Consider the following 23,395-nt stretch of genomic DNA (forward strand, 5'->3'; position numbering starts at 1 on the left):
TGGTATTTGTTTTGGATCAGTAGATAGGATACAGTTCTTTTTGTGAAAGACCCAGCCCTGATGCAAAAATGCTCAGACCACCAAACCAGACTCCCCCACGTTTTAGTTAATATAAATCTGTAAAATATATTTAAAAACAATAAAAAAATAAGAGCATGTTCAAAAGTTTCACATATTTTCTTTCATGTCAATTTGCTTATTTATTTTAAACTAAAACAGGAAGTCTGGCTCAGCAACAGGGACACCTTCACATAGAAACCAAGTCTGCACCTAGGGTCGCCTATGCTTCTGAATCGCCAAAATATAAGTTTTCATGTGTACCTCCACAATGGACCAATTCTTTGATTCTAACAGATTATCTGAATAACAGCTTATCATGTATACAGCTGAAATTTTGTTGTGTTGTTGACACATAGTAGTATGTAGATTTGACCTGTCTCTCTCTTTTTGCTGCAGTCATTTTTTTACTTTTTAATAAAAACGGTTGTAAAAGTTATTACTAACAATCTTTTGCAGTTTTGAACAATTCTTCTTGAATTTTTCTTCTACAGAAGTATAAACACATACTACCCCGTGGATCCCCCCACAATTTATCCTTCATAGAGGGAGGTAGCAGCTTTTCCAAACACAACCGCTTTCTTTCGGAGTTCAGAAACAAGATAAAGATTTTATCAGCTTATCTGGTATGTATCATTACAAGCTTCCTGTCTGTGACAACAGAACATTTTTAACCTCACTCTTACACAGGCATGTCGAATTCTGCCACAAATGTACATAAATATCAAAATAATGAGGATTTAATGTTGTTGTATAATAAAAAGGCAAGATAAATGATGATACCCATTCTCATCGTTTTTGAGTTAATATCCATTTTACATGTTGGCATGTGTTGGACGGCTTTTAGAAATTAACTTCCAAACTAACCTATCTCTGACTAGGTCTTTCTGTCAAATCCATTCTAAACATTTTTTCGCAAATTTTCCTTGGCCTTCTCTTATTAACTCACCCTGCTACCTCAGCTGTTTAACATATACTAACACTCATCAGTTCTTTCAATGTGACCAAAGCGCCTAAGTTTCCTGGTCTGCACACATTTTAATATAAAAAGAAAAATATGTTATTAAAATGCACAGATTCTAAGAATCTATGTTCAGTATTCAATCCATAATTTAATTGTTTTCGAAAAAAACTTTCTTTCATGGCACTATGATTGTGAAGAAACACTAAATTTTTCAAAATTTAAATAAAATGGCTGTCATTTGATTGAAAAAAAAAAAAAAAAAAAAAAAAATTATTGATTTTGTTTCTTTCCAAAAAAAGTAATCAATTCGTTGGTCAATTTATAAACTTTGTTATTCCAAACAAAATGCGTTGGTGGTTCTGTCTGTCCATTTTCAAAATCGAAACCCTTACTAAACTCGATGGCCATGCTAGACTTTATAAGACCAATGCCACCATGAATTATGCTGGCGGGATGATAGACACGACCTGTCTCGGGCAACATACAAAGTTTTTCTGGCTCAAAAGGGATCCGCAAATTTGCCTTGTAACCGCCGTAGTATAAATAGTCTGTCCAATCCCCTTCATCATTGACTAGTTCTGTGAAGACTATTGGCCTATCATCACAACGGATAAAGTTCCTTTCTCGACCGCAGAGGGATATATAAGGGAACTCTGGATACCTCTGCATATTGTTGACACGCAACCTCTTGTAGAAAAATTCTAGAAACTTTCTTTCTGAAAAAAAAAAAAAAGAAAGTCCAATTAATCATGGATATCTGTTTTCATTTCTGAAAAAACAAACTATTAAACATACATTTTTAAAGATATGAATATTTACCATTGTGCAAAATATATTTCTGAAAGAGAGACAGAGAGAAAATTGCGACAAGACTGATTCCTTGCAGATTACAACGGGATCATTTTCAAGTCTAATGTTAACAAATACATGTTCAATAATCCTCTTAATTATGTTTCTCAATTTTTGAGATGAGGATTGATATCTTGTATTATTTGGATTGAAGGTTATTATTACAATTTTTGGTTGATGTAACCTCCAACCTTCTTCAGGTGCATTTTATTGAAATCTGGAATCTTTTTTGTCAAACTGAGGAATCTGTACGGATTTTTGAACAGAACTCTTTATTTAATCCACAAATACCTGTGGCGTAACGGATAAAGTACTAAGTAAATTCAGTTCTAAGTGAAACTCGTCTGAAGTGTGCGCAATACTAAGAATATAATTGTAAATTATTTAAGACTTCTACTCGGTCATGACTGACAGAACATGGGCATGATTACATAAATCCGAAAATATCAGAAGAGTAGTTGCAATTGTGTTTTGTGATTTTTACGACATCTTTTTTATGTAATCATGCCCATATTCTTATTTTGTTTTAAAGCTGATGAGTCGGGGTGGAAAAGATAAAAAAATTGACATAATTATATAAATGTCCTGTACTATGAAACAGGTGCTATCAAAAATTAAACATTTTAACATGCTGAAAGAAATAACCGGTAAGATGGACAACATCTTGAAATATAGGCTTTTTGCCATATATATATATATATATATATATATATATATATATATATATAAGTAGAAAAAGTCAAGATATTGTAGAATTGAATTTACAATATTTTATTAAAAACAAGGAATACGAAGTAAAGGTGAAAGGTTCCTTATTCCATGGAATTTCAAAGAAAGGCTCTTCTCATCAGAGATAACAAAAGTTAGCAAAAGGTACGTATAGATAAATATCTATTTTTTCTGGTTAGCTCATTTTTGAAAACATTCAAGAAATAAAATTGAAAGAAAAGTATAAGTTTATAGATAAAACGAAAATGGAATACTCAGCAAAGTTCAATATGTATGGTTGTAAATATCCAGTGATATCCAAAAGTTTGCAATAGGTGGGGGGATTAAGGAGTCCCAAAAAAGTTCCATAAGATATCCTTTAGAATCTCTATAAAAAATACCCGGGGTTAGAGAAGGAATGAAAAGTTTGTGTAGAAAAATCCTGTATTGAAATGCGGGAGTAAAATTCAATCCATGGAAATAATAGTCCTTGTGTAGAGAGGCACATGAAGTCTTTTTTTTTTTTTTTTTAATATAGGATTCAAATGGAAAAGAGTTAAAAAAAATAGAGAACTAGATCTGAAGCGAGACAGTTGGCAAAATAACCTTCCATGGCCAATGTAAATCGGAAAATAGTGGTAGAATGAAACTTAAGAGTAACTGGTAGAGCAAGTTAATAAGGTCAAAGCAGGTGGGAGGGGTGTTTTACTATCACACTGTTGATGTATGTACTAATAATGGAATTAAACGAGACAGAGAAAAAGGATTAGAAGAGGAGGGGGGTAGGAAAGAGGAAGGAGAGGAACCTAAAGTAGGAGGTGTCAGGTTACTTGGTGTAAGAGAAAGATAGTTTGAAATAAGGAAAAAATGGTAAAAGATAAATAGATTCAGAAAGATGTATCATAAAATATATATATATATATATATATATATATATATATATAGATTGGTAAAAACTTTATATATATACACACACAGAACTACCCCTACACTATGTTTAAAAAGCACGCATCTACCTGCATCCGACTTGCCTGATTGCTTAACTATTGTCACAGACAGCTACATACCCTGCAAAAAATTTCAACATAAACTGAACAGCCAGCCATGGTACACTCTTGAATATGCATTGCCACAGAAACCACTACTTCATTTGCTTTAAACGTAAAATGTTTTAACACTAAAGTTGCCTTTAGAACTATCAGCAATCACTGCAAACGGATTATAGAAAATGTGAGAGTTATATGCTCAGTCTATCGTCCAAAATACAACAGAAGTTTGGTTCCCATGAGTTTTGGTGAATAACAAGCAAGGTTCTAAGCAAATCTGAGTCCTCTATCCCAACCATCATCAACAGGCCTGAGGTGATTTTGTCAGCATCTGCCAAAGCCAAGAACTTTGCATCAATGTGATCAGGACCACCTACCTCCCGAATTTCCTCGCAACACTGAAAATAATCTAAGCAACCACCACACATCTGTGAATGTTATCACACTCATCACGAACCTTGATGCCAGCAAAGTAACTGGTTCTGACAATATTCCAATCATAGTACTCAAAAAGCTGCAACTGGAACTAGCACCTTTTTTTGCAAAGCTGTGCAATCAATGCCTAAAAGAGAAATGCGTCCCAACACCTTAGAAAACATCTGCTCAATATTTAAAAATATTGGAGATTGATCTTCTACATCTCATTACAGACTGTGATCATTAATATTCCCAACTTTCTTTTTGGCCAATACTGATTCTATAGTAGTTTGGTGTTTTGCTGGAGGCTCAATTGCTGCCACTTGTTCCTGGAATGTCTGTCCCTGAATATTCATTGTGTTTCCTTAATTTGCAACTTTTGCTTCTTTCGAATGAACCTTTTTAAGATTGCTTAACACATTAGTCATTGTGAAAGTTTTTGCTAAATTTGCCACCCTTTGATGTGATGGTTTGACATAACTTGCAAGCAGCTGTATTCTTATTCTTGGGATTGACATCAAAATGCTTCCAGCAGAACTAGTTGCCATATTAGTTGAACGTTGTTATCAATATTTAGTTAATTGTTTGCGTAGTTAAATTACTTATGTCTGATATTTAATTAGTAATTTATCTCAATAACTAAACCAGGAAAAATAAAAATATGTAATGGTAGCAAGTGTCTGAAAATGGGGAACAAAAGTATGACTGATGAAGAATGTTTTATTTTCAGTTCACACATCGTCACAATTTACTGTACAATGAAAACTGAAACAATTCAATGAATCAATGGAAACAAGATTTTTATCCAATCTAAATGATAAAAACCTGTGTGTCTGCTTTCTTAGATCAAAGATACAAATTTAAATTGCAAAAAACACTAAGAATTGGATTCTACATCATCTACTTTCTATTGATGATAATGAAGCAGAATCAGCAGGATACACTTCTTCAAGCTCTGTTGAGGGTCAAGAAGATCAAAGTGAAAGCAAGACTGTTTCAAGCCTGTTTGACTTTGATGGATTAGCTTTGAATAAACCTACAGTAACAAATCCAAACTTAGAGTAGGCAGAAGCTGATTTAAACCTGGAGACTACATCTACAAAAAAAAAATATAAGAATCACAATCTAAACTCAAAAGGAGTAAATCCTTTATGGTCAAGTGCACAAAAGAACTTGACCATTACGTAGCTTTACAACTACTCTCAAAAGGTGATGATCCATTTCAGTGGTGGAAGTAGATACAGGAGACCTTACTACTGCTGAGTAAAGTGGCTTCAAAATATTTAAACGCACCACCTTTATCTATGGAGTGCAAGAGGCCCTTTAGTACAGGTGATAATGGATATGAACCTATGAGGAACAGGTTGCATCATAAGACTAAAGAAACTCTACTGTTTCTACATTACAACTATAAATACTGAAGAGACTATTAGAGGAGGCAACAAGAATAGAAGAGGAAGTAGAGCAGCACCAGGTGCAAAACTTCAGCTTATAACATTCACTTAAAGAATTACAATTTGTGCGTTGAAGTTGGTTTGTAATTTCTTTTTTCTTATCTAATTGTTTAATGATATTCATTTAAAAATTGGAAATTGTGCTTTGTATTTTGTAATTTTATTTAATAAAGGCAAAATGCCATAATAGTGGCTAGACAATTAAATGTTAAGTTAAATTAGCAGTTACTATGTTAATGTGTCAAAGCTATCTGATGAGTCACTTAGCAGTGATGAAATGATTTAAATTTAATAGGAAAGAGAAAACTAATTAATCGATTAATTAGCAAAGTGGTTGATTAGGCCAATTACCCGTCGATTAATCGGTACACCCCTAATATAAATATATATATGGGTAGATTTTTTGTTTATATCTGTTAGAAGCACTGAATGAAATTTGAAGAATAAATACGTATTAAATACGTTTGAAGCCAAAATTGCAACGCGAAATTTATAAAATAAACGAGTGTTTATTTTTAAAATTTCGTTTATTTTATAAATTTTGCATTGCAATTTTGGCTTCAAACGTATTTAATATGTATTTATTCTTCATATATATATATATATATATATATATATATATATATACACACACACACACACTAGCAGGGAGACCCGACATTGTCTGGGATTGAATGAGGAACAACAAATTTTTCACCCTCATATACTTTTATTGTCATCAAACTGAAATTACCCATTTTTTAATTAAATCGATTACCTGCTCTAGTTAATGATCCACTCCTCACCCCGCTGTGTACCAAGAGAAAGCTTCACATGTCTCCCCGCAGTGACTTGGTCCACAATACATTGTAGTCTACATTGCACTGTAGAGAATCTACTATTGATTTTATAAAATTATCTGTAAATAATGGCTTGAATTAAAGTTTAAAATGCAAAAGTCAAATATCATGGTTCAATTGTGCTCTAAAACAGAAACATTCATTTCGAACACGCCCCTGTCGTATGAAAAAATCTGCAATCAATTTTATAGGTTGAGCTTTTCTGTTTGTGCGGTGATAAAACTTCTCAAATGCACTTGCGATGTTAGGTTGTATAAAAGTGTTAAGTTTGATCAAAATCAAACTATTCCTTCTTTAATCGGATTTTTTTGATTATGGATTTTCGATATTTATCGAAAGCATTCCGATACAAAACCTACATAAGAACACTCCCAGACACATCAAGTACATTCGTGTGAAATTTCCAAAAAATCAACTCAGCTATTTATGAGTCCATAGGGAACTCATACACAAAGTTTCTTTTTATATAATAGTAGAATATATATATATATATATATATATATATATATATATATATTCAAGCAGACATTATTGAATATAACGGAGATATTTTGCTTTACGATTCTCTTTATTTTTTCAATTTTTCGTATCTTTTTTATATCAAAATCAAAAACACTGATGAAAGTTCCATAGTTATCATGAGTGCTTTCGATTCGACTGCTAATCATTTTCAGGTGGAATCCATGGAGTTGATGAGATGAAAGTGAAGAGGAGAGAAAATGGAAAGTAGAAAAGTGAAATACACAAATTGTATCGAGTGATGGAAGGTTATAATAATTATTAAATACCTACAGACACTAGTGTTTCATCAATGCAGAGTGTCATGATTAATTATATATCTATAAAAGTGAAAGTGTCTGTCTGTGTATCTGTGTGTGTACATTTCCCTACACAATAACTCTGTTAATTTTAAGTCTACAGACTCGAAATTTGATATACAGGGTACTGAGATTTGGGAAAATCGATGTGATCAGTTTTCGGTCAGAAATCAGGCAATTAAGGGGTCAAAGTTTAACGATTCGACCTTTAAGAACTCTACCAAACTCCTCCAACAATTTTCGGTCTAAACACTTGCAATTTTAGATATAGGTTCATTGAACATGGATCTAACTTAATAAGTTAATTTGAGCCGAAAACAATAAATTTTAAGGGGTCATAATAGGGATCAAAGTTAAAAAAATTGACCACTTTTTTTTTTTTGCTCAACAAACATCTCCAAATACCCAGGCAACGCCGGAAACCCATGCTAGTATTAGATATATAAACCCTTTTCTCTCTCTTTTCCTCTCCAGATACAGGTTAAGTAATATCACTATCCACAGTGATATTTCCAATCTTCAGTTTTACAGCTTTGACTTTTAATAAGCAGAAAGAGAGTGACACAAGCTATAGTGGAAGACATAATAAATAAAATAAGATCGAGGAGGGATCAGACAACAGAGTGAGAAAGGAAGAGAGTGATAGACAAAATCTTAGTAAGAAATGGATCACTTAGTTAATTACAAATTACAACTAATTAAAACAATTAAAATGAACTTTTTCCAAACATAACTCAATCCCAAAACCAAGGAATAATTTAGCATGTATTTTGCATTTTAACTTAGCTTTAGTATAATAATAGATATATCATTTTTCTCTGCAATTATCCTGTACAACAGGGTTCACATTTGAATTATTTCTTGATTAGTCTTATTTTTATCTCTGTTACACACAATTACGAGTTACAATATTCTTATTACTTTGAGATGTTTCACCCTCGATAGAAAGTAATGTATCAAAAGTCGAACAGGTTTGAACAGGACAACACCTTCAGAAATCATGGCACACCCAACAAGACTGCACAGAGAACAACAATCTTCTCAATTATCTGACGCCCAAAATTGATGTGTAATTAATTTATCGTCCAATAAAAAAAATAAAAGATTTTGTTTTTGTTTCTTCTTTCATAAAATTCTTTCTTTTTTTTTTTCATTTAAGCAAACATGGACGCCATCTTTGTTACATTAGAAAACTGTGACTAAAGTGATGGAGTCTGAGGCTGCTGACATGATCATACATATCACTTGTCATATTCAAGTACCATTATGGTATAAAAAAGCTAATTGTATTTCAACTAGCAACACGAGTCAGGCCTTCCTAGTCTCTTAAACAAGATTTTAAGTCAAAAGTCATTCTTGTAATAGAAAAATGATCCAAAAGGAGATGGCAAAAGAAATAATTATATTGTAAAAGAAAATTATCCAATTGCAAATATTTAATTGTTCCAAGTGTAACAGACCACAGATGGGCATATGGCAGCTGTATGCAAATGACCAAGCTGTGTAAATGTCACACAAGCAAAATTTAGCAGAATCAATCAAGTTAGAGAAGCTTTTAATTTTTTAAAATTTCAATTAAAAAATGGTATAATTTATTCAGTGAAGATCAGCAGAGGTTTTCCTTTCATATCAAGATGAAAAGCTATGACTGGAAGATTCAAAAAGATTCGGTACATTTTATACAGAAATTCTAGTACCCAATCAGATTGTCTTATCACCCCTGGTTATCAATATTTGTGATAACACCTAGTACAGTTCCTATTTACAATGCCTCCCCATGGGACAGAGTTAGACACCAGGGTCGTTTTTTAATGTGGAGAAAAGGAACAAAAATAAAAATTGTCTCAGTCGTGAAGGATTTCTCCTCCACTGACAGAGAACAAGAAATTGAAGTGCAGCATCTGAAGAACAGATGGTATTTATTTGCTCCCCCACTGAGCAAATTAGGCACAAGGCCGTTTTTAATGTGAGGTAAAAACCAGCTCCCCTAAAAGGGGTCACTCTGGTTACCAAAAATAATAATTGTCCCAGTATAGAGGGTTTTTATTTAAATGCTGCCCACATCAGCATTATGTGGCACAAGGCCGGAAAGTGGGAACCCCGCAGGCTCCCCTAAAGGAGGGGCACTCCTGCAATTTTAAAAATTGCCTGAGTAACCCCGTCGGCATTCCCCGGTCGGGGCGCCTCAGGCAGCAAGCAATAAACTTGCCCCACCGGAAAGCCCGGTGGCAAGGCCTGGGAGGGTGGACCTCCTAGGTATTACCCAGGCGGTTCCCAGTATAGAGGGTTTCCCCTCCATTGACTGGTACAAATTATCTTAAGTGCAGTATCTGCCGGAACAGATACTACACTTTGATCTTGTCCCAAAGGCCAAGTCAATGAAATAAAAATATTGCAACACATGAGTTCAACTCTGGAACTCAGTTCAAAATCTGTTAATTTCTTTATTACATTTTATACCTTGCTGTCTCCATATTGTTGGCTATTATTGTGAAAAATGATATTTTATATTCTTATGATCTTGTCGCAATTGGATCGTTAAGGTTTCTTTCATGGCTATTCCTATAGCAGGCGAGGAGGTTGTGCAATGGAAATCTTTTATTGGAGAGGATATGAATTTTCTAAAATAATCAACATAGCAGTTAAAAACAAAATGAAAATTCCTCTGTGAGATTAATTTGATGTTTTTATATACCAAATAATAAAAACCACTTTGAGCTGATTGATAAATTCTACAATTATTGACAAACTCTTATAAATGAAGCGACAGGTAACTTTGAATAAACAAAAGCAAATGCATAATTCAATGAGTGATTTTTATGTTCTGATCCAGAACCTGACCGAAAGTTGCTTTGCCATCTTCTGGCAGTTTACATTAAGCTGCTGGAAAAAGCAGATGCAATTAGCTAATCAGCTGTAAGCAAACAAGTTTCATTGAAATTAACCCATTACAATTTTGTTTTAAAATATATCCCCAAAAAACGATTACTTGTTTAAAACTAGACACCCAACTATAAAAAAAAAAAAAAAAAAAAAAAAAAAATTTGAAACTTGTTTTAGGAAAAAAAAAATTGTTTTGGATGTTTCCATGAAACAAAATTTGTTTTCATTGTTATAAAAAAAAAAACAAACGAACACTTATTTTATTGAAGCTTTTTTGTAAAAAAACAAAAAAACTTCTTAGATACTTTCCATAAAAACATTTCATTTTCGTTCATAAATGTCTTCATGTTTACATTAAAAAAAAAAAAATTCTTCTTTAAAACATTTGTTCCAAAAAAATAAATAAAATTAAAAATTTTTTTTAAATACCTTTCTTGAAAAAAAATTCTTTCATATAATTAAACTTACAGTAAATCTTATCTTCCCATGTTAAAATTTTGTTTTCAATGTTTTTTCTTTATCATCTGACAGTGTTTGTGGATCAGTACAGACTTTTTATTCCAATCTCGTTTTTTTTAAGAGAATTTATACTTAATCATGGCAATGTTTCGAATCTTTTCGGAATGTAATTTTCTAGGGGCAATAATAGTGAAGTGTTAGCAGCTAAAAACATCTTTGCCTACTTGTAAATATTGCTTCTAATTTGACTAATTTGTAGGTTGTGTTTTGAGTCGTGCAAATAAGGTCAGAATCAAAACAAGAAACAGTTGAATTTACATTAATCTCTATATAAACTTATGTGTTTATGTTTATACATGTACAAGATTCACTTATAAATTAATTATGAATTTTGAAACACAGCTGCTAGGTATAAGGTGTTGTAAAGTGGGCTAGATTTAGTTTAATGCAAAAAGGCTAAAAAGGATGTAGAAACTCTTTATTAAAAGTAAGATGTCTTACATTTTTTTTGCAACATTTCAACAATATGTATTAGACATTAATTAAGAATCATTATCTCAATTTTGATTTCTTTTAAAGACTTTTAATATGAATACAATCTCCCATTTGAAAATTCATATATTTCAGATTTGCATGAAATTTAATCCATTGTCATTAAAACACCAATCAAACAAGATTCCTTCTCAAGAACATTTAGTTTTTAGAAATTTTCTAAAATCAGAATCATGTAGTGAATTTGGATCAAAATTAGAAAAAGGATTTTAAACATCATATTGTGACATGAAAATGGTACAAAACTGTTCTATTCAGAGAAATTTATTTTACCAATTCTGTAACAGATATTCTTATATATATACGTTTATGCTAATAGAGACGGTTTGTCATGGACAATCATGAGAAGGATGGGTGAACATTGTACATAAGATGGCGAAAATTACAAACATGTTAATTGTCCCAAATATAATCAAAATGCATGTTTTATCAGGGTAAACAAAGAGAGATATATGATGAATAATATACGAACATGACTTATTTTATTGATATCTGGAAAATATAGCTGTGACCAGTGAAGTCAACTGCAACATGTGAATGAGTTATGAATCTGATCATGTACGACTTAAACAAGTCTTTCTTAACCTCCAAATGGAAGAGGGTATTCTATCATTGGCAAGTAATGATTCAGGGGAGCTAACTAAGGGAAGATCTGACTCAAGAGAGATAACTCTTAGACTACTCTGAAATTACAGGTGAATTATCAAACTTAAGCAACATCAGGCTTGGTCAGTACTTTGATGGGTGACCATTTAGGAATAGCACATGACATAACTCTGGAAATGGATGCAAAGTCACTTTTTCTAATAGTCTTGAGAAAGGTATGAACCATTTCCCCCCTCTTTAAATATGGATGGAATAAACAAGATTCTCAAGCCTTAGTAAGACAACTAGTCCAGGAGAAGAAAACCTTGTTCTTTGCTTATCACAACATGGCTTATAGTAATTTTGGATTTTTCCTTGCCATAGAACTTAAATCACGTGGATCAGGGGAATTGTGGTTGAGATTATGCAACCCATGCTTCACTATAAACTTATTGTACAAGCATCTTTCATAGGATATCCATTGTCTATTGTTATGATTAATGCCAACATATTCATTTGTAAACTTTCGTATTCCCTCCTAATAATTGACATAGATGTTGCGGATATCATAATCGCCACCAATATCATATGCACCGCAATTTAAGAGCCATTTGATAGTATATTTTGTGGAGACACAAACTTTCCCTTTTATTTGTAGAGAAATTAAAATGGTCAAAACTTACCTTTGAAACACGACGTGAAGTTTTTAATTTTTGCATCATCAAGAAACAACTATAAAAAAAAAAAAAAAAAAAAAATTAAACTATGTGTACATTTCAAAGACTATAAAAAAAATATAATTACTAATTTTTAATTAATTAAAATAGGAATCTAATATGGGGCAGCGTGGTGAATGTGAAGGGTGGTGCTTATATCATGCTTAAGTAAATACACTGAATGACCAGAGAATCAGTAAAATACCACCCCTTCACTGTAGAAGTCCCCAGATGCTTGCTTAAGGAATTCACTCCCTGCTCACTGTTTCCCCTGACGGCACCAACACGCAAAAAATTAAATGTAATGTGAACAAACATCTCACTGCACAGCTTTCTACTTAGAATGACCCTGTAGGTATGGCTCCTACTGCAGTTTCTTCGGTTTCAGTGCTGATGTGTCTTGTTTGGGACGAACCAAAGTAAAAAAAAAAAAAAAAAAAAAAAAAGAAAAAAAAAAAAGAAAAAAAAAAAAAAAGAAAATTGTGTCTCGTATTTAAAAATCTAGGTGATTGGTCATCTCCCTCATTAGTATGTCCTATATTTATAAATTCTGCATTGTATTGGCTTCTTAAACTTACATATTCCAATTCAAATATAAACATTACAGTGAGTAAAAAGTATTTTATTTACTTTCTAAACTCACAATAAACATTGAAAATTAAACTCTTTTCATTCAAAGTTTGAGAAGTTGATACAATGCAGAATTTTTTTTTTTAAATAAATATTTATCAAAAATTTAAATTTATTTTAAATAAATATTCAGTATTTTTTTCTTTTTTAATTAAGTATATTTTATTCAAAATTGTATTTTAAATAAATATTTTTTCATATTTTTCGGACTATTATTCTCATCTTGAGTATCATTTTCACAATGTTTCGGTCGATGTAACCTCCGACTTTCTTTAGGTGTATCTTGTCAAACTTGGGAAGGTTTCTGTCGAACTCAGGAATCTGCATGGAATTTCAAATGGAACCATTTATTTACTTCATGGGGTAGCATACCATTGTTCCATCAGCCAGGACTGGATAAAAGTCCTAAGTGATTCGCAATTGTATTTTTGGGTTTCACACATTGAAGATTGAACATTTAACCTTCAGGAGAATATCACTTAAAAATTGAATTTTTCCCAATATTCTACCCACCGTGCCACAGGTTCTTATGAGCAATTCTAGTACATGTTACATTGACCAAAACGTGAAAATGACACTCAATATGAGAACAATAATCTGAAAAACAAAATATTTATTTATTAAAAAATTTAATTTATTTTAAAAATATATTTAAAAAAATGTTGCAGTGTATTGATTTCTTAGACTTATATATTCTAATTCAAATTTAAAGAATGAGAAAAAAAAACTAAATTTGTTAATTCTATTAATAAAATTAAAATAAAGTGTCCATTTTTATCATTTCATATTGTTTCAGCATTTTTTTCTATTTGAATTTCCCACATTACTTTATTAGCCAATCAGAGTTAACGATTTATCATATCGTATTGACTTATCACATCTGTCTGCTGGCGAATTAAAATCATTAATAAAAAAAGCATGAAAAGGAGTAGTAAGAGGAGTTGTTTCTGTATGAAAACTAGAGTAAAATAATATCAGCTTCAAATGCCTGCTGCTGTTTTTTTGAAGGGACATGACAGAAATTCCCTTAGATTAAAAATGAATTAAAAATAGAATGGATCATTATATTGTAGTGAAGTAATAATGATTTATTGGTAGAAGAACCAAACACTTTCACTTCCAATTTAGATCAAGTTTTCTCTCAAGTAACCTCTTCAAAAATGTAGACATATTTTATTTTTGGTATTTGCCTTGAACATAAAATACAACACACACACACACACACACACATATATATATAATAAATATAGAATATATATATTACTCGTGGGACCTGTGGAAATACACAGGGGACTAATTCATATGTAATAAATTGATGTTGGCATACTGTAGATGTTACGTGTAAATGGAGATGCTCTGATATTAGTGTATCTCTTTTGTTAAAACTGCAAAAGTATTTATAGAAGCTAACACGAACGCCCGGCAAAGCCTAGTCATAAAGTACGCTTAAATATATTTTCATTCTTGCAGATTTCTTATATATTATTATAGACTTAATGTTCTATCGATTTTTATATATTATAAAGTTGCAATTTAAAAAATAAAAAAATATATCCATACGATTTGGATGTATTAGCTTGAATCAAAACCGAAATAAAAACTTATGAATATATATATTATATATATATATATATATATATATATATAACTTGAGTTCCTTCAGCCATACTTGAAACCGAAATAAAAACTTATGAATATATATATATATATATATATATATATATATATATATATATATAACTTGAGTTCCTTCAGCCATACTTGAAACCGAAACCAAAACTTATGAAGAATTCTTGATAAAATTATTTATAAGAAACAATAGATGACTTAAGTGCAATCAGCTATAATCAAAACTGAAACCAAAACTTATGAAGAATTTTTAGTAAAATTATTTATGACAAGAAATGGAAATCCATAACAATTAAATGACCCGGATGTAAACGTGACACAGAAAATAGCACACATGCTATTATATTAAGATATTATTAGAAAGAAAGGTGCTAAAGTTTGAGTTCATAAACAATTTAGTTTATAAAAATAAAAATATACAAAAAGTGTATGATGCATTATTCACCACTGTCCAAACACTTTCTTCTAAGAGAGACACATGATCTTTACATTCAGAGTTTTGATCTATTTTTTTTAATTTAATAGAATTTTATTTTATTTTTGTTTTACCTAATAGAGTTTTAATTTTTGTGATTTTTTAATTTAAAAGAATTATCATCAAATGTTACAAGCATTGGCAGCTATGGCTTTCCATCTATCTCTCTCTTGAGGCATTCATGAATTCATTGTTGCTCATCATTTTTTATGTTGCCCAAGTATTCAGAGTGTAAACGTATGTTTCTCGCTGTCGTCCTCTGCTTCTTCTACCCACAACCTTTCCCATCAAACTAATCTGTTCTATTCCGATTTTTCTGTAGACATGGCCCATGAATCTCATTTGTCTTTTTCATACCATTAATAGAATACAATATTTTTTCTTATGTAAAATAAATATTAAACTGTATATAATAAAGCAATATCAGCCCGTTCATATTTCTTTAACGTGTTCAGACGCAAAAATTTACTTTCTTTACTTAAAAAAAAAAAAAAAAATTTCAACTTATCTTATAATTTCTTATACTGAATGACAATGTTATTGGGCTTGGTGTTGATTGAAAATGCCAATCATACTGAGATTAGTGCAATAATATTGTTTCCATTGAAAAATCCAAATCCATTTCTATTTACTTCTTATACAAAAAGAAAAAAATATACTTGTAACATTTTTTTAATTTGAAAAATGAACACAAAAATTAACCACTTTTCATTGTGTCTCAGTAATACAAAATTAATGCCAATTAAATTACCAATTTTCAATTTTAGAAAATGAATTTTCATTATACAAATATTTATTTTTATGCAAAACAGTTGTTTCTTCATTGTAACTACTGTCAGAATGTATAAAAAAAAAATAGAAAAAAAAAGGTGAATATGCAAATTTATTCATCAACAATAAACAACATCATTAACTTTTAAACTACCCTTCAAAAGAAGATTGTCTTCTTAAACTTATCTCCATCCCATGATGGGAGGAAATAACACAAAGATCAAAAAGTGGGACTGAAGAGCCAGCACACTAAAAAATAAAAATAAAAAATAAAAATAAAAAATAAAAAAGCACTGATCTACAAAATATGCTTGGGCAGCTTCGTTAGCATTCAGTGTTATGAGTGCCTCAGGTACTAAGCAATAAACTAACCTTTTTTCAAAAGGAGAAAGCAAAGTTTTGGAAGATGGACCCCCTAAAACTTGAAAGGACCAAAGCCATACCTCAATCGACAGGGAAAAAGTCATCTCAACAATGACTTATACTTTGTTGCCTTTGATATCCAGAAAAAAACCCTGAAAAGATTACTAGTTATTTGGAAACATTTCTCGTTACCATTTTATATAATAAAAATCATTGTGTTAAATTAATCTGATCAAATGGAAAAAAAAAAAATTTTTTTAATGGTTTAAAGCTAAACAAGTGCAGAATCTCTTTCAATAAATAAACATTTATTAAAACTAAATATTTCAATTTTTTTATGTGCCATGGTGATGGTAATACTTAGCACATCTTACTTTAGATGTTGGTGAAGTATAAGGGTTAGATGTTCAATACAGTAGAAGGCACCGGTCGAGTGCATATGTGTTAAATAAGAAAATATGTTTATAAGTAAACCCTGTTGACTTGGAATATTTCTTTTATTCAATGAATAAAAGTATTTTTTGTAAAAAATAAATCAACCATTTTTTAATTATTTAATGCTAGACAATAATAACTACTATTATAAATGATTAATTGGATACAGTTGCCTAAAGACAAGTTGCTATTTCACGTACAAATGTTGACAAATTATAGGTTCATTCTCTTTCCAACACTATTCATGCATAATAGTTAGTCCGTCATGCTTAAGTTTAAAACAGCATTTTTATTGGTCACGTTTTAACTGAATCGATTCATCCTAAGAATACCTTTTATTTTTTTTATGTGTGAATGGGATAAAGAAATGAGGCAACTTATGAAAACAGGAAACGCATTGGTGCAGAACATAGAAATAAAAAAGACAATTGGACCAGGGAAGGTTCAGTCAAGCATAACGATATATACTCGGCACCTAGAATGCTTCAAAGAAAACTGACATTAAATGTTTTTTTTTCTAGTATGTTTTAAAAAATAAATAAATAAACAGATCTATATATCTGTAAAAATAAGAATGTGTGTGTGGGTGTGTGAGGACAATTCTCAACCTATATACTCAACAAATTTCTGATTAACAGACTTGAAATTTGGTATATAGGGCATTCAGACATATGGAAAACTTTTAATCAGTTTTCATCCAGAAAAAAAGGGTTGCTAAGGGCTTAAAATTGTACACAGGGATTGTCAGATTTTTATCTGTTTGCTGTTTCACAAATACGTGTGCATGAATTGTTCACATTACAGATTATTTATGTTAAGAATAAGTAGGTTTGAAAACACATTTAAAGATTGTGTCAAGCTGGCCTAATGGTTACCATACTTGACTCACTATCTGTAGGTTTTGGTTTCAATCTTAGCTTGAGTATTTTTTTTTTTTTTTTTTTACTTACAAGAAGTGAACGGTTTTTAGAAAAAACATAATACTCGCATGCACACGTCTCAATTTTTGCATGAATTAAATATATTTATGCATATTTTATGACCCGACAACGCCAGATAGCCTGTTAGTAATAAAAAAAAGTTCAAATGGAAGTAGAGCTAAAAATGTAAGTAGTACAAAGTTATTTACGATATAAAGGACAAACGTCTGTTTATATGTCCAGCTGTGACCTGAAAAAATACACAAAGTTTTTTTTCTTTTTCTTTACTCACGTCCACCTCTAACAAGGCACTAATTGAGAGGGTCACTCCTTTCACTACACTGGTACCACAGAGGCCATCTTCCAGCTATTTTGGGAAGGAAGCAAGATTCAGCAAGGTATTTATTGTAGAGTTTGGAAAATACGGAGGCTAGTTCAGCTGAGCATTTTTTAATTAGTATAGCAATGATGAGATCAGGCCCACATGCCTTGAAGGTGTTTAAATTTTTTTTATAATATCGTGGACATGAGAAGGGGTGATTTTTACATCATCTAGTGTGGCTTCAATCGATATAGGGAAATTTGGGAGAGAGTTGTTTATTGGCTCTAAGGTGAAGTTGGAGGCGAATCGCCATGCAAGCAGTTCCGCCTTCTGTTGCCGTGCATGAGACCTTCTGGTGGTTGAATAGTGAAGGAATTACTGATTGCCCTTTATTCACTACGCTATCATAGATTTTCCAGAAATCGCGAGTTCCTATCTTTTGCGATTTTGTGCGTTCCCTGATTATTTCAGCATGCTTTCTTTTGGCTGTCGCTATTTCTCTCTTACAATGATTTCTAGCATCTACGAATTTTTGTCTATTTGTATTTGACTTATGACGTACAACCTGGCATAATGCATGCTGTCTTTGTGCAATAGCAACTGGTTAAGGTTAATTATTTGTTGATCAAAATGGCTATTTATATCATTTAATGTAATCAAGACATACACACATCTTTTAATGTTATTATGTGATTTTTTTTCAGAGTAATTTCCCTTACTCAAGTTATGTGTATGTGCATGTCTAAAGAGAGGAATAGGCTGGGCAAAGAAGAAAGCAGGAGTGGGAAGAGGAGGGGACAAACGCTGGAGAGGGGTAGAAATTACGTTACACTTTTGTTTCAAGTAATACCAGGTAGCCCTGCTAGTTTTAGGATAAACCTTGTTTAGTTCCAGATTTCTGTATAGAATGAATTTGAACAGTGCTCAAGAGAATGCATACTTCCATCAAGACCATACATACCAACACACTTAAATACACCTTACTTTTTTTTATCCTTGTTTAATTATTATAATCATAGTCAGTTTAATATCTGTTTCACATGCTGATTAGTGTTTTTTTTTTTTTTTTTTTTTTTACATAGGCATCACCACATTATCAAGAGGCCACTCAAGGATAAGGGTTAAAGAGTGTACAGTAGAAATTGGACAATATAGTAATCATTAGTAATGAAAATTTGGTAAATTTGATAACTTATATGGAACGGCTCATCAAGAACTTATTTACTTTAGACTTGAACACAACCATATTGTAGTCAGCCGGAAAGCAGGAAAACGGAAGACAATTCCACAGGCATGCAGTTCTAAGAAAGAAGCTTTGTTCATGGAATCTACGTTTAGGTTTAGGCACAGATAAAGAGTGGGGGAAATTATTGATAGTGTTTACAGCTAGACGAGTGTTTCTTGTGAAAGTTTGGCGAGGGGGGACCATAGATTGAAGCTCAGTCGAACACTTTCCATGAAAATAACGATACATCAGAGACAAACTCGCAACATCTCTTCTGTGAGTGTTGGACAGCTTTTATAAAAATTGACTCTCAAGTCTTTATCCTTATTTCTCTTAAATCTGCCATTATTACTTCCTCTTATGGTTTCTTGATCTTCCCTCGCAAGTTGATGCTCCTACCTCAACTGTTCTACATCTAGTCATCCAAACACGCTCATCTATTCTTACAGTGTAACCATACTAATAGTCTTGTCCTACACACATCTTCCTATACTGAACAGATTTAATCTTCCTCTGAGGTCATCAGATCTAAGTCTAGCTTTAAACCTTATATTACACATCCATCATTTCATTCCACTTCATGCAACCCTTAAAATGTCTTCCAAAATAAATTTGTTTTAAAAACAGACAAAAATTCTTAAAAAACAAACAAAAAAAAAACAGCAAAAAAAAATTAAATCAAAAAAGACGTCATATACTGTTCTTTTAACACCGCTGTCATGCAAAAGCAGAAAGTATTTTCTATGTTAAAAAACAAAAGCGAAACAATATGGCTGAAAAGTATAATATTATCATGAATTACATAAGTTTTAAATTCAAATAAAATAACTACTTATTTGTTATAGAATGCACCGAAAATTCTAAGGTTACTTGCTTCAAGAGTTTGGAATGATAAGAACATGAATTTAAAAAAATAAGCTTTTTGAGTTGTGGTCTAATTATAAAAAAGCAACATCATAAAACATCAGTTGGGATGGGACTCAAGCTGAAACAAGATAAACATCTACATTTTAAGACAGAATCAATTATATCTCTAATATATAAAATTATGTCTGCCGGATTTTAAAAGTTAGACCTAATTAGCATTTAAGCTGACAAATCAATCTATACTTCTAACTAATTTTCATTTGTTATTGTTATACTATGCTATTTATAATAACTTAGCATACTTTGGTACAATTTATTAAAAAAAAATATTTAATCTGATTTGGCAGTTCACTAAAATGAAGATATTCATTAAATAAACACCTAAAAAGAAAAATTAGGTAATAAGTAAAAGTTAATATTCCTGGTTTGCTTTTTTCGCTTAGATATTGAACCTAACACAAAAATGTGTAGTTATAGAGCATGAAAATATTTAAAAATAATTCAAATGTAATGGATCCCAAGCAAGTTAATAACTATAGTTATAATCATTGCTATATTTAAAGTGGACTGTTAAGACCCAGACAAAAATCATGTTATGCTCATATTCTTATTTAAACCTTACACATTAATATTTATATTTTACCAGAAAGCTTGGCTTGAAACAGAATTCCTCAAGTTTTGCAATATGACAGTGTAAGACGTAATACACAATATGCGCTAAAAGACATGTTGCAATATTTTTGATATAATAGAGTATGATTAAAGAAAATTGGAGGGTTCTATTTATAGCGATAGGAACAGATCAATCAAATGGCGCCACACTCTCCTAGTAACTATTCAGAAACTGAAATCACTCCAAAAAACATACTGGATATTTTAGAAATTCCACACATATTTTTTTTTGTGTTCACACGAGAATGAATCTTGCTCTTCGAATGCAAAACTTTAAGAGTTTGAGACAGATACGCTACACATTGGAAACTCTAAAATTAAACATGGCTTTCAATTAAAAAAAGAAAAAAAAAAAAAAAAAGAAATAGGCAGAAGGTAATGATTAAAAAAGGAACAGTTAACTTTTATATCATAATGAACATGATCAATAATCAAGGCACACAACAAAAATGAATATAATCTCTTCCTGTTTAAATAGAATTCCTCAGAAAAACTTAAAACATGTTTGTACGTTTATAGTTTTTAAAGTCCATTTACTGAATACATATTTTTCATCTTTATGACACAATACATCTTTTGTTGATGATTCGATCGTTTCTTTTCTCTTATTGTTCTTCATTTTCCCACATTCAGCATTTTATTATTACAAAGGAGTCACCACTTATCAAGACCTGAAAGACACTTGAGGATAAGAATTAATGAGTGTGCGGTGGTAACTCAGACAACAGCGTAGTGATTGTTAGTGGTGGAAATTTGGTAGAATTTGATGATTTAAGAAAACATTTTAACAAGAACTTGTCTAGATTGGACTTGAAGACAACTATATTGTAATTAGCTAGAAAGTAGAATAGCGGAGCAGAATTCTAGGAGAAAAGCTTCATTCATGGAATTTGCGTTCAGATTTAGGCACACACAGAGTGTGGGGGCAATTGTTGATAGTTGTTGTAGCTAGACGAGTGAGTTTTTTTCTTTCTGAAAGTTTAAGGATGAATACAAGCTCAGACGAAGATCTCCAATCTGACTTTATACATCAATTCCAAATCTTCAGAGTCATCACAATCCAAAAGTTACACTGTTTGTAAATAAATAATCAAATATGCAAAATAAGGAGTTGGTTTACTAATCCTTCCAATTTTCGATTCTTTCTCTTTCTGTTAACATTATCCACTCGCTTTCAATTCTTGTTATTCCCATGACGTTATGATGATTAATTGGAATCGGAAAAATCAGAACATTTTTGGGTATTGAAATTGGTATTGGAAAAAAATTTGTGCCAATTTTCCGATGCCAAAAATGATTACTTTGTCTTTGTTTTTTTATTTTGTTTAAAACAAAATCTCCCACTGCTGATAGTAATAATAAAATAAATATTTATTGATTTTAAACAAGCAGTAAAGCATAACTCTATAGATCCCCCCACCCCCCCACAAGTGTATTTTAGGTTCGAGAAAATATCTGCATATTCAACATGTGTTTTTACGATAATCGGGGAAAAATAACATTATAGTTAAATATTTAGAGATTTATAAAGAATCGGAATCAGAATCTGTAGTTGTATCGGAATTGAGAAAAAAATATATTGCAATCGTCCCATCACTGGTTAGTAAGGAAGAAGAAGGAGAAAGAAAACATTAGCATATGCTCAGTTAAAGCCATCCCTCCTTCATTACTCTTTACTCCCACCCTCTCTCTCTGGTATGTGGACATAACGCTTACTATGAATAGTTTCTTACCAAGAACTTCCAATGTTTGCTTCGCTGCAAACTGAAATACATGGTCGTCTTTAAATTCGATGTCAAGAAATACTCGTCATGAACCATCATAAATAATTAAATTTTATTCATTGCATTTATTATTTTCAATCTTCTCATAATATTCTTCATTGTTCTGTCAATATACCCATCTCACTAACCCTTATCCTCAGATGGCTTTCAGTTATGTGTGGATGACTCATTAACAAATACTAAAAGAAAAAAGATTTTTATAAATAAATGTTTCTTGCATGGAAAGCATTATAAGTCTTACATTAACCCATTTAACAAAACAAAAGCCAAAACGTACCCCCCCCTTTTTGTAATGGGTTTCATTCATCTCAATTTATTTTTTTTGTCGTTGCAGTAGTTCACGTCAAAATAAACAAAAATATTTGATTCTGAATGAAAATGTTTCCTATTTATTTCCACAATAGAAATAAACAAAGACATTTCTGGTTAGGTCAGGAAAGATTCAATATATGAAATAAACAATTGCTTTTTTACTTCATAACAAAAATATATGTGAATATTTGTATGAATTGTGATAATAAAAAATTCCAAGACTCTCCCTGTTCTAAGCAAACTATGGAGGAAATGCAATCGTGTGTGCGCAACAAAAAATAAACCACAATTCTCATGAATCAGAGTTCCAGGTGCGGCAGCATTGGAAACATTCACACCTGCTTTTCTTTAATTTTTTATTTATATTTTTTAAAGTCTGTGTGAAATTTGGGAATAGAATCCTTTAAAATGTTAGTTTGTTGTACATTAACTCTTTTCAGGTTGTTGGATGTCAAATTCAGTAATTTTGGTAAAGGTTTTTATGCATCAATTTCTTTAGATTTTCAAGGATTTATTTATGCTGTTTGGTTTATTAGTTTTGGAGAAGAAAATTGTTGCTTTTGATTTTGCAGAACATGAGTTTTGCACAGGAAAAAAAAACAAACAATAACATCAATGTTTAGTGCATTTTTGGTCAGGAAGT

The 23,395-nt window shown here is 31.3% G+C and overlaps 1 protein-coding gene across 1 annotated transcript in view; it reads right to left on the minus strand.

Annotated features, from left to right (window-relative positions):
- Positions 1-444: 444 nt before the first annotated feature.
- LOC145284439 (UPF0598 protein CG30010-like) overlaps positions 445-23,395 on the minus strand; it is a 43,353-nt gene continuing 20,402 nt past the window's right edge. Inside the window, exons 2-3 of the mRNA XM_080133250.1 lie at positions 12,315-12,363; positions 445-1,737 (exon numbers count right to left, since the gene is read on the minus strand). Of these exons, the coding sequence (XP_079989376.1) occupies positions 1,292-1,737; positions 12,315-12,363 (495 nt within the window). The 3' untranslated portion in view covers positions 445-1,291. The remainder of the gene's footprint in view (positions 1,738-12,314; positions 12,364-23,395) is intronic.

The sequence above is a fragment of the Euprymna scolopes genome, chromosome 9 (assembly GCF_053919585.1).
Source record: "Euprymna scolopes isolate OS-2025 chromosome 9, ASM5391958v1, whole genome shotgun sequence".
Classification (NCBI taxonomy): domain Eukaryota; kingdom Metazoa; phylum Mollusca; class Cephalopoda; order Sepiida; family Sepiolidae; genus Euprymna; species Euprymna scolopes.